Source organism: Trachemys scripta, chromosome 8, assembly GCF_013100865.1.
Source record: "Trachemys scripta elegans isolate TJP31775 chromosome 8, CAS_Tse_1.0, whole genome shotgun sequence".
NCBI lineage: Eukaryota > Metazoa > Chordata > Testudines > Emydidae > Trachemys > Trachemys scripta.
Window position 1 is genome coordinate 101,535,560 of NC_048305.1, and position 12,103 is coordinate 101,547,662.

A 12,103-nucleotide genomic window follows, 5' to 3' on the forward strand; every position below is an offset into this window, starting at 1 on the left:
AAGTGGCAAAATCACTCTTGCAAAAGAAACCCATGATAATATCTTGGCAAGATCTAATGGCTTTAGCTCTCTCTTCACCTTTGAAAGGACTGATAACGCCTCCTTGTCCCTGGTCTTCCAATTCAATGTACTGTGTCTTGGTTTTTCTCCTTCCTTTCTAACTAGCTCTATAGTCTATGGCTCTATCTTCTCCTCCTCTCCCTCTTCGTCAGAGTTCCTGGGACTCCATTCTGGGACTCCATCCAGCTCTGTCCTCCCACTCTCTCTGGGTCATCTCATCCATAACTATCTTTACAGTAGTAGTTATCCATAAATCTACTTCTGTGCTTCTTATTGTTACTTCCAATTCTGCATCTTGCGGCTACCTATGATTCACGATAGTGAACCCAGTCTTGGCTGTTCCCCTACGCCCCGTTGTCTCATGCCACCACCATTTTTCCTGTATTACAGGCTCTCATGCCTAGTGTCATTTTTGATTAGTCTTTGATTCTTCCATCATGGCCAAATCATTGCCAAAACTTGTCATTTCCTTTTTTACAATACTTCCAAAATTAGTCTCCTCTTTTCACACCCACTGCCAAGATGATAGTCCATGCTCTAGTAATTTCCTGCCTAGGTTACTGTAACCTCTTCCTCATTGGCCTTCCCCTCTTCTCTTCCTCTTTTAGTGCATCCAAAATGTATCTGCTAAGATCCACATGTTGTCAAAGCTCTCCATAGCTCCACTCTGCTTTTATACTTTCCCTCATCTCTACCCCCAACCCAGCCTCATCACTATGTTCTGCCATACTTCCTGTTTAACTCTCCCTTGTCTCCTTTTCCCACGCTAAAATTCATGTCTCGTTTCATGCTTCCCCAGCTTCGCACTCCAAGTTCCATGCAGCCTCTCTGGGTATGTCTACACTGCCAGTTGACCTGTGTCTAGTGGCTTCGAGCCGGGGGCTCAGCGCCTGCTGGCTCTGGATTGCGAGGCTCAGACCCTTAGCCCAAGTCAACAGGCATGGGCCAGCCATGGGTGTTTAATTGTAGTATAGATATACCCTCTGAGAGCGATACTTGTTCAGTGACGTGTATCCTTAGCGCCCTCTACCAGCTGTGTGTTATATTGTACCTGCTCTGACTTTAGACAGTTGGATTTTCCTATTTACTGAAAGGTACAGTTTGACACTAATGGTGCTATATATATCAGAGGGGTAGCCGTGTTAGTCTGAATCTGTAAAAAGCAACAGAGGGTCCTGTGGCACCTTTAAGACTAACAGAATTATTGGAGCATAAGCTTTCGTGGGTGAATGCCCACTTCATCAGATGCATCGGACGAAGTGGGCATTCACCCACGAAAGCTTATGCTCCAATAATTCTGTTAGTCTTAAAGGTGCCACAGGACCCTCTGTTGCTTTTTACAGATTCAGACTAACACGGCTACCCCTCTGATATATATAGCACCATTAGTGTCAAACTGTACCTTTCAGTAAATAGGAAAATCCAACTGTCTAAAGTCAGAGCAGGTACAATATAACACACAGCTGGTAGAGGGCGCTAAGGATACACGTCACTGAACAAGTATCGCTCTCAGAGGGTATATCTATACTACAATTAAACACCCATGGCTGGCCCATGCCTGTTGACTTGGGCTAAGGGTCTGAGCCTCGCAATCCAGAGCCAGCAGGCGCTGAGCCCCCGGCTCGAAGCCACTAGACACAGGTCAACTGGCAGTGTAGACATACCCAGAGAGGCTGCATGGAACTTGGAGTGCGANGAAGTGGGCATTCACCCACGAAAGCTTATGCTCCAATAATTCTGTTAGTCTTAAAGGTGCCACAGGACCCTCTGGTGCTATATATGACTTCTTTACATGAAGGGATGAGAATGAATTGTTACTGATTAGCCTAAAATGACATCCATGAGCTCCTGCAACTTCTGTTTTGGAGGGAGGACAAAAATTTGACTTTTCAAATTATGAATCTACAAATTTATTTACAAAACTAGGTGTACGCACAGACTGAAATTCTTGTCAAATGAAAGATATTCGGTCTGAATCCCCAGATTTACAGTATAGACAGTAACTAAAATTCATATAATTCATATGTTTGTGCCCACCCATTCATATTCAGGTATGAGAACCTAGTCTCCTAATCTGATTTTTTCTGTCCACCCTTGGCTATTTTTCAAAGCTATTAGAGAGACTTTTTTTCTGTGCGTGTTAAGTCTATTTGACTAAATGTAAGTGCACACGCTGTACCTTCCCTAAACTGTACATGAACTTCATGACCTTGTGTGAGCTGCACTGAGGCCCGTTAAATACAAGATGTTTGTAACATTTTTCTGTGTTCTAAGCACTCAAAAGCAGGTACAGCTCAGGTCAGTCTCTTCTGATGTTCCAATGAATTTAGGATGGCAAATTGAATTTTATGATGGTCTAGCACCTATGTGTAATGAAAGTTTGCACAGCCTAAACCAGCTCCAATAGTCCTTGACTGCTTCTCCTGAATACCAGACCATGACTCTAAGATAAAAGGATTTACTAGTTTGCTAAAACACCCTGATGACCAGCTACATTGTCTTCCCATGAAGCCATAAATGGCTTTTAACTATTAAAGAGGAACTGCAAATGGGGAAATGTGAGTCTTTTCCTCCAAGCCCCCCTTTTCCACTGGCCCTGTCTTGAAAAGTCATCATTTGAGAACACAAAAATAAAGCCTCATGCCACTCCTGAGCTGTCTCTGCATAAGGGGCTTCCTGTCTCTTACCGCCATATTGAACCATTTCTCCCTCACGCTCACCCAGACTTGACAGGATGTGCTGTGTTGGCTTGAGCAGACATGGCCAGTTCTGCAGGTGATTGGATGGGCTAGTATAGGCTGTGTTGAACAATGGTAAGGCAAGTCTCTGTGACCCCCTGTCCCTGCCCCAAAAGACTATCCCATTTAGGAGGGCAGGTGGGAGTGAGACCCATTGGGAAGAAACAGGAAGGCAGGACATCAGGCAGGATGGGATCTTTTATTTTTGGTACACTTATAACCGACTGGCTTTCAGATAAAAGCTCTGCTTCTTATTCTCTTTTGTTCATGTTCACATCACCTTTCTTCACTTAAATAAGCAGAGAATTGCTTTGACATTTATTATGTATTATTAATTTGTGTTGACCATAATTCAGGGTGCTCTATAACACCCGGTAGAAAGACACTTCTTATCCTAGAGATCTCAAAATCTAGGTTGTGATAGAAGGCAACAGGTAGGTGAGGCAGATGAGGAGGGGAGGTAATAATACAGCAAGCAAATTAGCATACAAGAAACTGAGATCTTGGCTCAGGTCTCCACTCCTGTCTAAATTTGTTATACTACGGAAGGGTCTCTAATTCCTGTTATTCCAGAGAGCAAGGGCCTAATGTCTCTAACCTTTCCAAATAACCACAGACCTTGAGATCAAGTGCAACATCAGCCAACTGTGTTTTGCTAGTTTTTATATCTGTAGTGCCTTCTTAAAATACTGTGACCAAAACTCTGGAGAATATTCTAAAGGGGGCTACTACAGCTCTAATTATAACTTGTGGGAAAACTAGAGCTGGGCGAAATATTTAATCTGAAGCTCTTTCGCCAAAACATGTAGCTTTGGGTGGCCCAAAACGTTTTGTGGATTTGTTGATTTTTGGCAAATTGTTTCAGTTGAGAACAAGAAAAAAAACAGGAAGTGTTGAAATGAACTATTTTGCCTTAATTGAAATGAAATATTTAGATTTGGGGGGGGGGGGCAGAGGGGAGGGAAGGGCTGGCTTCACCAGGAGACGTAGGTACCATTCACAAAACGGAAGAGGAGGCAATGGTCATGCCCCACTTATACAGAGTAGTTCAGTGGTTAGAGCACCCACCTGGCACTTGAGAGAGACTGGTTCAAATCCCCACTCTGGAAGAAGGACTCAGGTCTCCCACCTTCCAGGTGAATGCCCTAATCACCAGGCTATAAAGTACTCTGGGTGGGGCTCTCCGTCATCTCCTGTTGAAGCTGTTCCACATAGAGTATCCGTTGGGCCAGAGAGAGTGAGAACAACTCTAAACTATAATCCTAGTGGTTACAGCGCTCACCTGGGTGTTCCAGTCCCTGCTCCTATGAATATTTATTTGATTTCTTTTTCTTTTTTGGACCTGCTAGCAAACCGAAAACTCAGTTATTCAGACAGCTCTATGGACAGCATCTTCCTGTTTACATTTGATGCATCTTCTTATGCCTTCCAAAATTTAATTTGCTTCTGGCAAACATTTCAGGGTTTATCACTGCACCTGATTCCTTCTGCTCGGTGCTTTGTAGAGTGTGCCTGCTGAGGGCAGAGTCAGATTTCCTGTTTACACATGCACCCTCATTACCTTCTATGTCTCCATGATAAATAGCGTTAGCCTTTCCACAGTCCTAGGCCTTTCAGCTTGCTCTCCATTTTATTTCTCTTTTCCTTTATATTCATTGTCCTGTTTCCCAGTTTTGTGTTCTCAACCAATTGATTATATTAACGGCATACGTGAAAGGTAATTTGTTCACTAATCCTTGCAGCAGTTGCCTTCTGCTGAAAACATCTTCTAGCTTCGACTCTGTACAGTCCTTTATTCTATTCTTGCACAGTAGGTGTGGATAAGCAAGGGAAGGGTGTGAACTACGCCCCCATATTCTTCATAAAGATATTGTTATGATATGATTATGGCATAACTGTGATGTATTTTATACAAGGTCATGTGATGTATCATTGAAAAAGTTATGATTTACTGGATAAGATTATCCTATTTGTAGGCATGTATCATTTTTGTATCTGAAGTTAGGAATATTGTTTATGCATCTATTACAAATGTTTACACCTGGGGAATGCCCATTAGGCGGAATGCAATCAGTCTAGATGGCTGGTTGGGAAGGACCATTAGGGAGAACAATAGGTTTTAGAGGATGCTAATCTCCCGCCAGGGGAGCCTTCCTGGGGACACTGCAAACAACCTCTGAGTCATAGCTGTGGGGCCCTACAGGCACATGTGACCAAGTCACCTGGTACTGGACTCCATGATAATACTGGTGTTTTTCCACTGACCCGGCACGGGAATCAAACTGGGAGACAAAGGGTTCCCACCATATGTTAAAAACTGTTTAAGGCAGGGAAGTGACATCATCGTGGTTCCTTCTTCACTGGCTCCCCGCCCAAGATGACTGCTGTAAACACCTAGGAAACAAAAAGACTGAGCTGGGGGAGAAGGGCTGAATGCAGGCTAGACGGCTGTCTGTCCTGTGAAAGGAATAACTGGAGTTTTTAAGTTGCAAGCAAGTGCAGCTTGCCTTCAAGATGCTCTGCAATCTGCCTAAAACAACGTTTAGGGTGAGAATTTGCTACACATCTCCAATTTCTTTAGTATATTAAGCTTAGATTGCGTGTTTGTTTTATTTTCTAGGTAATCTGCTTTGATCTGTTTGCTTTCCCTTATAATCACTTAAAATCTATCTTTTGTAGTTAATAAACTTGTTTTGTTTTGTCTAAGACCAGTGGGTGGAAAACATAAGTGTGGGGCCAAAAGCTGTGTATATTCCTCTCCACGTTGAGGGAGGGGGCGAATTTCATGAGCTTACACTGTACGAATCTCTGTGCAGCGCAAGATGGTATCATCTTGGATTTACCCTCTAGAGGGGGGTGGGGTGCACTTGAGTACTGGGTAGTTCCTTAGCTGAGCCTTCCCCTGCAGAGCTGATCTCAGCATCTGTGTGAAGCTGCAACTGGGTCTGTCCCTACCTGTACGTGTGCTGGTAAAGTTCAGTCTGACGCCTGAGGAAGGGCTTGGCAGGCTGCCCAACAATACAGCGGAGAGGGAACCCAGGCTGGTGGGTCAGGCGGGCCAGTGGTACCCCAGTTCTAAGTGGCACCCCAGGGGGGCGGGGGACCCATCACAAAGGGATTCCTACCTTCTAGTCTTGGTTGCTCTACTGACTTTCAGTGGGTATTATGCTACTTACCTTTTGCACAGGGGACTAATTCTTTAATGTTTGTTAAGCTCTTGGAAGATGAAGAATCCTAAGTAGTTACTTTTTAAGACTATCTCTGCAGAGTCAGTAAATACTAGGGTGATCAGATAGCAAGTGTGAAAAATCGGGACGGGGGTGGGGGGTAATAGGAGCCCATATTTAAAAAAAAAAATCCCAATTATCAGGACTGTTCCTATAAAATCGGGACATCTGGTCACCCTAGTAAATACATCACAGTTACCTTAAAGTCTGTTAAACTAAAGACATACCCTTCTCCTGAGCCCCACATACCCCTTCTGCAAGATACAAATGCAGTGCTGCCACCAGCATGCTTCCTAGCACTCAACCCTGTGTGTTATAGTGAGCATGAGTGACTACCATCCTCTGCACAGGCCCTTGGATGTACAACTCCCAGAAATTCTTTCCAGTTTATTACCTGAAAATTATTAGCTGAGTTCCAGTGGTTTTAATTAAAACTGATCAGAGGTAGTATTTGGTTCATTACACCTTTTCCTTTCTCTCCCTCAAGAAATGTAAGCAGTTTAATAGTCATTTACGAAATGAAAGGAAACTATTTCTAAATGAAACTATTGTAATCAGAAACCGAGCTAATGAGAATTTGATTTCTGTTTTTTAGGATGAGAGTAACTCATCGAAAGGAGACTCAAGTAAGACAAGAGACATTTCATGTAAAGACTCATTATGTGGCAGTGAACTACAGAGCAGGTATTAAGTTTGGTTACTACGATATATACTGTCCTGTCTGGTAATTGGTATAGAAACAACATGTATGCCACATTGCTAACATGGATACTTTAAGAATTCATTTTCTATTTATGTTGTCAAATGGCCAAATGCTTCTCTGAGTTAGTCCTACTAAGATTTTTTTACCTAAAAGCAAAATACAGTTAATTATCATGGTGTCTTCCATGCTCCTATGACTGACACTGTCAGTCTAACCTTCATTAATCCCTATTTTCAGGATATACATGGTCATAAAAATGATCCTTGGGCAGTAATTTGGATTTTATAATCTCAGCCAGAGAGCAAATTTTCTATTTTGTAAAAAGTATTTGGTTATCTTTTTTAAATTATAGAAATGTGAGAATTGATGCTTAGTAGCTAGACAGCTTTTCCCAGGCATGTAACTGAGAGAGGATTTTTTTTTTTTTTAATTTAAGATCAAGTGTCGTACTCTATGCTTCATCTGTGATGGGGGGATTAAACACAGTACTCGACAGGTTAGTGTATGTATTTCAGATGAGACCTCAAAAATTGAGGTCCTATCTGATTTACATAGGCTTGGTATCTTCTGGCACTCTTCATCTGAAGAAGCTCTTGCTCCAACGTTCCTACTCATAGTGCATTCATTGGTTCATTGCCATCCCGTATCCTAGAGATGGTTGCAGTTGTGGGGGTGGGAGAGTGAGGAAAGGGTGTTGGTGGTAGTTTGTGAAACACATTGGGATTTCTGAGGACGAAAGGCACTATGTACATATAAAACATTATTAGGTCTATGTACCTTTGCTTTTTGTTTTTTAAAAAACCCTCCAGAATTGCAGTGCTAAATCTAGGCGGTTTTGACCTAAAATAGCTATGTTTTGACACTTAAATGTGATGCAAACTTTCACAATGACTGCCAAGTTGTCATTGTATGTACAGACAGGAAGAACATTCATATTGTGCAGTGTAGTGAACTTGTAACATTTAGTGGTTTGCTATTAGCATCGTTTAAGAAACCCTACATTTTAATTTCTGCTAATGTAGTTAGGGTGTAACTAAGGGTTACAATAACAACCATACTCTCTTCTGTCAGAGAACACTTACTTTTCTCTTAAGTTTTAGAGCAATTGCTACATAAGCGTTGATAACACTTCTATACTTACACTTAGGATAAAGGAGTGGCAGTATCCCTTATGTTCCCTTGCCCTGACAGTTGAAGCAAACAAAGTATCTGTGTGTCTGTATACACACATCTCTGTATTGAGGCAGCTTTGAGACTTTAAGATTGATGTTGAAACTTCAGGCCTTGAGGGGGGAAAAAAATAACCCCAGTACTACAGCATCAAGAAATGACGGGATATGAAATGGGGCATTCAAGTTGGGAAAGTACTGCATCTTGGGGTTAGACACTGGCAACACTAATTCCACTCCACAAAAGGCAAAGAGACATAATCTGACTGCTCAGGGTTTGCACAGTTTTTGTTAACAGGATACAAGGACAGAGACAGAGTTCAGAGAAGGACATGGTACTGCCAACGAAATGTTTGCAGTAAAGTAGATGATTGAAAACCACTGGGAGTATGGAAAAGGTCCATGTTGTGTGAAATATTTAGTGTATGACTCACTCTGAAAAGAACTTCTGGGACTCCTAAAGGAGATGTATGAGGGAATAAAAGCACATGACAGGTATTTCAGAGTGGGGAGTTGTGTGCAGAAATCCTGCTGTTAATGATTTGTGTGTGTAATTCCCAGGTCACTTAGCTCAGATTGTCAGGATGCTTTCCAGTTAAGACAGGAGACTGGCTTTTCTGTAACATGGCTGTCTTTGTCCATACCAATGCTGAATATCTCATGAGCAAGGAGTGACTAATGGAAATGCACCAAAAATAGACAGCCCTTAAGCTTTAAGGCTTTGTCATGACCTTGATATGGAATCTGCTGACTTTACTCTCATTCTTCATGAGTCAGCCTTGTTTGCTACTGTGATGGTTTTTGAATGGAGGCATGTGAGGAACTTTAGTTTTTCTGGCCCACATTACGTTTTTAGTAGAAGGAAGTGCAAATACAGACTATAGGGAGCAGTCTATCTAAATAAGGAAGTAGAACTGTTGGTTGAGTTGTATACATGAAGGTGGATGCGTTGTCCTACTAGGATATTTATTTGCTGGACTGTGGACTGTGACTTCTCTTCTGGAGGATAGATAGTGGTATGGGCTGTGTAAAAGAAAATACAAATCTGGTATCTTGACCTAGCCTCCAATTCTATAGAACTGTCCAAATTCACTATGGGACTATGAGGATCTCTTGTTGATTTGACATTCCTTGTGTGTTGATTTCTTAAGAGTCAAAGCTGTAAAGTGCAGTTCTACCTGGATGGTAAGGAAAGCTATGTTTAATTTACTGCAAATAGTCAATTGATTTAAAATACCAAGGCCTGTTTTTGTGTGTGGGGGGGGGGGGATTAAGTGTCAAGATGGCCTTTATGCATTTTCAGCCTTGTGCCCACAATTGTGGGCACAGCTGATGCATTTTTCACCCAACTCCCTGTTTCTATAGCCTGTAGACTGGCTTCCAAATTACATTGTTTGTGCCCCAGCATATAATTGTAAGTGGAAGATTATACCTTCTGTTTATCATGTGCAAAAAGGGAGACCAGGTGTGACGAACTGGGACTGTTCTTGCTGGGGTGTGTGAATGCTGACAGGTGAGTGTGGCTAGGATGGTCTGCATCGGGGGAGGGGAGTGTGCCCGAGGGAACATACCTGAGCTGGTAACATGAGAACCCAGGAAGGGGTTGGAGGCCAGGTGACTCCGGGGCCCGGGAAACTGAACAAAGGCTGTGGGTGGGGTCGCTGAAGGCAGAGTGCTGGAAGCGGGCTGGAGAGATGGCTGGGAGGCAGAGATGGCTCTGACCCCCCCCCCCCAAAGGGGGGTGGGCTGGGATGCCCTGGACCCCAAGCTGGACCTAACTGAGGGGGGCCCTGTTGTCTGCGCCTGCAAGACCTGTCTTGGACTGTATTCCTGTCATCCAAATAAACCTTCTGCTTTACTGGCTGGCTGAGAGTCATGGTGAATCGCAGGAGGCCGGGGGTGCAGGGCCCTGAGTCCCCCAATACTCCATGACACCAGGTTTTAGAGATCTGGCCCTAAATCTCTCATCCTTCCCCACCCCATTCCCGTTGTTTTAAGTGCAGCTTTCAGTGGAAACCTCAGTACGAGATGCTGTTGCTACCTAAAAATACCCTCATGAATAATTTCACATACATTGGTTCCCCCCTTTTGTCACATCGTTTAATACATATTAACTTCAAGACAGAATATTAAGACCTGGAAATTCTGTCACTCTGCTGGAGTGGTGTGACTTGACTTGATCAATATATGCATAAGCAACACAATTTTGAAGTTTAGCTGTAAAATCAAATCTTACTTCTATTTTCTAGACAAAGATGGCCACCAGTAAACTTCACATGTCCAGTTTATTTTCCCATTCAGAAGATGGTAGGGTTGGGATCTGAACCTTTAGAGAACAGGGGTAAACATTTCAAAAACACCTAAGTCATTTAGGTGTGTTTGAAAAATTTACCCCAGAACTGATTTTTACCTTTTTAATGTTTGATGACCTAATTTCAGATATAATAACATAAAATCAAACTGGTTGGTTTTATTATAATGCAACCATTTATTTCAAAGGTTCTAACAGAAAGCAAACAATCCGTGAAGCTTAGATATATAAATGCATTAAAATTTGTCAGTGCTTGGTAATGAAGACTTTCAGAGGATAAATTCTACTTGATGGTTCTAGGAAAATGAATTCTGGAAGCTGCTGGTATATGAAAATCTTTTCTTACAAATATTAAAATACTGACACATAATGGGAAGAAACAAGTAACGTTCCATTGCCATTATATCATAATGTATTTGGTAAAATATATTTTTAACCTGAGATGGTGAGGATAGAACACATTATAGCTGCAACTGCAGTCATTTAATTTACCTTGAATAGATTGTCTTCATATTGAAATAGCTGCTTATGGTTACATTTTGACCTTCAAAGGACACACACTTCCTGTGTAGCTCCTGCATAGGGCTCAATGCCTAGTCACATTGCCAGTCAAAATACCGTAAAGCAACCACATTCTGTTCCAAAACGAATTCTGCCTCTGTTGCGGAGGTATTTACAAAGTGTACTTGGTTACATGAACTAAGTCTTCTGTATTTTAATAACATGGGCTTCTGTTTCTTAGAATAATTTCAGTATAATTATATTTCTATTTGTAAAATGTCACTGTTTCTCAGCACTGTATCTGGGTTCACACTGCATTTGCAGATTCATGATTCCTCTTCTCCTCAGACGGATCATTTTGGCTTTGCTTGTGTTAACAGTTCATCGGCTCAGCAGAACACCACCGTTCACTTGGATAATGGTGAATATTGGTCCAACCGGGCAGCTGTGTATAAAGGAAAACCCCACAGAGCTATCTTTGAAGACAGCCTGGAGAAAATATACAGAAACATGTACAAAAAAGCTTGTGGCACCGTTTCAAAAAGAAAAATACACTCCTGATAGCAATACAACCAGAAATGTACAGTGCACAAGGTTACTATTTTTAATGAGAATTATTTTTGTGTAACAAATATTTGTATTCTATTTTTTAACATGGAATGTTCACTGGGAAGAACTCTTCTGGGCTAGTGGGGCTTTGAGGCTGGGACCCCAAAAGCAAAATTTTAAAATAAAAAGAAAATTAAACAATTTTCCGAAACAATTAAAGTTAAGCAGGCGCATTGTTCCCTTAAGAAGCTAGGATGGTGCTATTTCACCCACCCCCTCTTCGTCCTTTTCAGTTCTGAAGCAGGCGCTGAGTAAAGTGGATGCTCCTATCAGTCATCAGTGCAGGCTTTGATTGCAGCCAACTTGGTTTCAGTTATTAGCAATTTAAATATAAGTGGTTGAAAGTGAAACCTGCCCCAGTGTTTAAACAGCTAGTGAGATGATCATAGTACAAGACTATCTGTTTGGAGGGATTTTTTTTAGAAGGATAATGACTGCTCATTCCAGGTCTAGAAATGGAGAAGGGAAAAATTCTGATACAGTAGTAACCCTGTAGCTGTGTTGAAAGTGTTTCTCAGCACTCTCAGCCAGGAAATTTCTATTACTGGTAAACTCTTTTGAAAAGAACTATCTATATATTGTAAGAAAACATCTCTTCTTCATGCATCCCAATGTAACGATGTCTAAAAGTTTCCAGGATCGCTTTCGGAGCTCGTCGGCTAGAGCCAGATGCCCCATGCAAGCATTATGAAGTCCCTGCATCACAATCCCACCACATTTGGAGCCCATCCTTACTAGCCTGCTGGGGATGTATTGGCAGAAATTGCATCTTTTCGTTAAAGGCC

The 12,103-nt window shown here is 42.0% G+C and overlaps 1 protein-coding gene across 2 annotated transcripts in view; it reads left to right on the forward strand.

The window, feature by feature from the left end:
* Positions 1 to 11,446, forward strand: part of SPATA6 (spermatogenesis associated 6) — a 54,671-nt gene extending 43,225 nt beyond the window's left edge. For both annotated transcript variants that reach the window (XM_034778341.1, XM_034778342.1), the window contains exons 12-13: positions 6,621 to 6,709; positions 11,090 to 11,446. In XM_034778341.1, the coding sequence (XP_034634232.1) occupies positions 6,621 to 6,709; positions 11,090 to 11,270 (270 nt within the window). In that variant the 3' untranslated portion in view covers positions 11,271 to 11,446. The remainder of the gene's footprint in view (positions 1 to 6,620; positions 6,710 to 11,089) is intronic.
* The last annotated feature ends 657 nt before the right edge of the window (positions 11,447 to 12,103 follow it).